This window comes from Chrysochloris asiatica, unplaced genomic scaffold (assembly GCF_000296735.1).
Source record: "Chrysochloris asiatica unplaced genomic scaffold, ChrAsi1.0 scaffold00022, whole genome shotgun sequence".
Taxonomy (NCBI): domain Eukaryota; kingdom Metazoa; phylum Chordata; class Mammalia; order Afrosoricida; family Chrysochloridae; genus Chrysochloris; species Chrysochloris asiatica.
Genome location: NW_006408540.1, coordinates 21,164,644 through 21,167,505, shown reverse-complemented (window position 1 = coordinate 21,167,505; position 2,862 = coordinate 21,164,644). Strand labels below are relative to the sequence as shown.

The following is a 2,862-nucleotide window of genomic DNA, read 5'->3' as shown; positions in this document are numbered from 1 at the left end:
TGAGCATGTTGATCTTTTGAACCAAGATTGGCACAAAATATGCCCAAAGCGAGAGGATTAATCAGGGGTACATGCTGAGGTGAAATCGTCTACAGCTGTTAGACCTCTTAGAAGGAAGAAGCAGAGTCAACTTCACCTGGCTCAGAGGCAGTCACGAAGACGTAATTAACAAGGGGAGAAGCAGGGTATGCTTTTGTTCATTATTATACAGTGACAGGCTTTCTGCTCCCGTAAAGAAAGCCTCAGAAACCCTATTCAGGGTCGCTATGAGTTGGAACCGAATCCATAGCACACCACCACCACCATACCCTAACATCGATAGTAAGCAAAAGCATATCTTGCTCACTATTATACCCTATTATACACTGGAGTCCTGGTGTGGTGCTGTAGGATAAGCTCTGCAGAGCAAGGTTTGTTTGAACGGCACGGTCGGCAGTTCAAACTCACCAGACATTCCTCGGAAGCCCATTGGTGGCGGTGGTGGTGGTGATGCTGGTGGTGATGGTGTGCTGTGGGGTCGGTTCTGACTCAGAGCGACCCTGTACAGGGAGCAGAAAGCTTCATCTTTCTCCTGCAGAACAGCTGGTGGTTTCCAACTGCTGACCTTGAGGTTAGCGGCGGACTCATAACCTCTACGCTATCAGAGCTCCTTAGGAAGCCCTATAGAGAGTTGCTATGAGTCATAACCGACTCGATGGCACTTAACAACAACAACAACAACAACATAACCTAATGCTGCTTAGTCATATTTGTAGAATTGAATTGAATATTACTTTCTTATAACAAACATTTGCAAGTTAATGGCTATTAATGAGTCTGTGTAACTACTGTGAGTCTGAGCTATACAAGTAATTTCTATAAGTTACACATAAATGTTAATACACATTATCTGATTAGTACACTTACCTCTACGGGCTTTCTTCTTATGTAATGGCAGTTTAGGGAGCTTGGGAGGTAAGGGTCTTCGAAGAAGTGTTGGTTGTTTTTTCATTTTAATTATTAATTAAAGTGCTGTTTTTCATAACTATTAAGTGAGAATTTAAAAAGATTAATGAGTTTGAATATTTACTGAAAAATAATTCATTAGAATCTAGATTACATCTTAATGACAATCTTTCTGAGTCAATCCTCTACTGACTCCAAGCAAAATCCTTTATAAGATAGATAGTAAAATGTAATTCTTAATAGCTTCTAGAAATCTAGAAATAATTCATATAAAATTTAGGTTTGTAATTGATACAGAATTTAAAAATATACAAGTGTGAGTCACAAGGGTGAGTGTACATGTGAAATGATGTTGTCGAATAGATAAGTGGCAGTGGATTATGTGACAAATCATTTGCAAATCAGCCATGGCTCTGCCTATGAAATAATCCACGACAGACTTGGGTTTCTGAAAGTTTGTGTGAGATGGGTACCAAAAATCAAAGAAGAGCACAGACAGAAGTGTTTAGGCAACTGCAAACAAAATTTGGACCAATACTTAAAGGAAGGCAAAAATTTCATTCAGAAAATGGTTAACTATTTTGACATTTTCATTCAGTAAATAGTTAACATCATGAGAAGACATGAATTCATCACTATGATTCTGAGAGTAAACATTAGAGTATGGAATGGAAACATCCTCAATTGCTGACCAAGAAAAGTTCAAAGTCAACCATCAGCTGGGAAAGTGATGTTTACACTTTTTTAAGATTCTCAAGGGCCAGTATTGGAAGACTGTCAGGATAAAGAGTCAGCAATCAACAGTGATCCTTACGGTGAGATGCTCACCAAAGAACTGAAGCCTAAACTTTGGATTAAATGCAAAGGACTGCTATCTAAGGGCATTGTGATCTAGCATGACAAGGCACGTCCACACACCTCTGCCTACACTGTTGAGACTCTGCAAAAACTTCATTTTAAGGCGTTACAGCATCCTTCCTATAGTCCTGATCTTACTCCATGTGACTTTCACCTGTTTGGTCCCCTGAAAGAAGCCCTTCGAGTACGAGAATTTACTTCTGATGAAGAATAGCAGTGCATTCATGGCTCAAGGCTCAGGCTAAAACATTTTTTAATAAGGGGATATGAAAGCTTGTTGACAGATGGGCAAAGTGTATGGCAAAACATGGAGATTATGTTTAAAAATGATGTATTTGTCTTTTCTAAAAAGTTGATTAAAATAAATTCTACATCCAGAACAATTTTTTACTCACCCGAGTATATATAAACAAAAGATGTGGCAGTCTGTTTCCATAAAGATTTATAGCCTTGGAAATCCTATTAAGTAGTTTTACTTTGTGCTCTGGTAGCATAGTGATTACGAATCGGGCTGCGAACCTCAAGGTCAGCAGTTCAAAACTACCAGCTGTTCCACAGGAGAAAGATGAGGCTTTCTGCTCCTGTAAAGATTTGCAGCCTCAGAAAGCCTGTACATGGAGTTGGAACTGATTCCATGGTATATAACAACAACAATAGAGTCCTAGTGTGGGGATGCAGGATAAGCACTAGACTACAAGGTCGGTTTGAACAAGGTCAGCTGTACAAACCCACCGCCACTCCTTAGAAACCCTAGGTGTATTTTTTGTTTTTAAAATATAACTTTTTTGTGTCTTAAAATATGAGCACTGGTGTGGTGCTGTAGGATAAGCACTGGACTTCTAACTGCACTAGCCACAAGGTCAGCAGCTCAAACCCACCAGCTGCTCTCAGAAACCCTATAAAGTTTCCCCAAGACCAGTCTAAAATCTCCCATGTTACTAAAACATTCAATCTGCCAACATTATTTCAGCTGGTAAATATTGATTTCCCAGAATAGTCTAAATAACCACCACTACCACCCCCTTTATTCCAAAAGATGTCAGCTTGAGGACTAAGGTG

At 39.4% G+C, this 2,862-nt stretch overlaps 1 protein-coding gene across 1 annotated transcript in view; it reads right to left on the bottom strand.

The window, feature by feature from the left end:
- The window catches only part of LRRC63 (leucine rich repeat containing 63), a 79,187-nt gene extending 78,196 nt beyond the window's left edge, over nucleotides 1-991 (bottom strand). The window contains exon 1 of the mRNA XM_006837688.1: nucleotides 907-991. Coding sequence (XP_006837751.1) covers nucleotides 907-991 — 85 coding nt within the window. The remainder of the gene's footprint in view (nucleotides 1-906) is intronic.
- Between the last annotated feature and the right edge of the window lie 1,871 nt (nucleotides 992-2,862).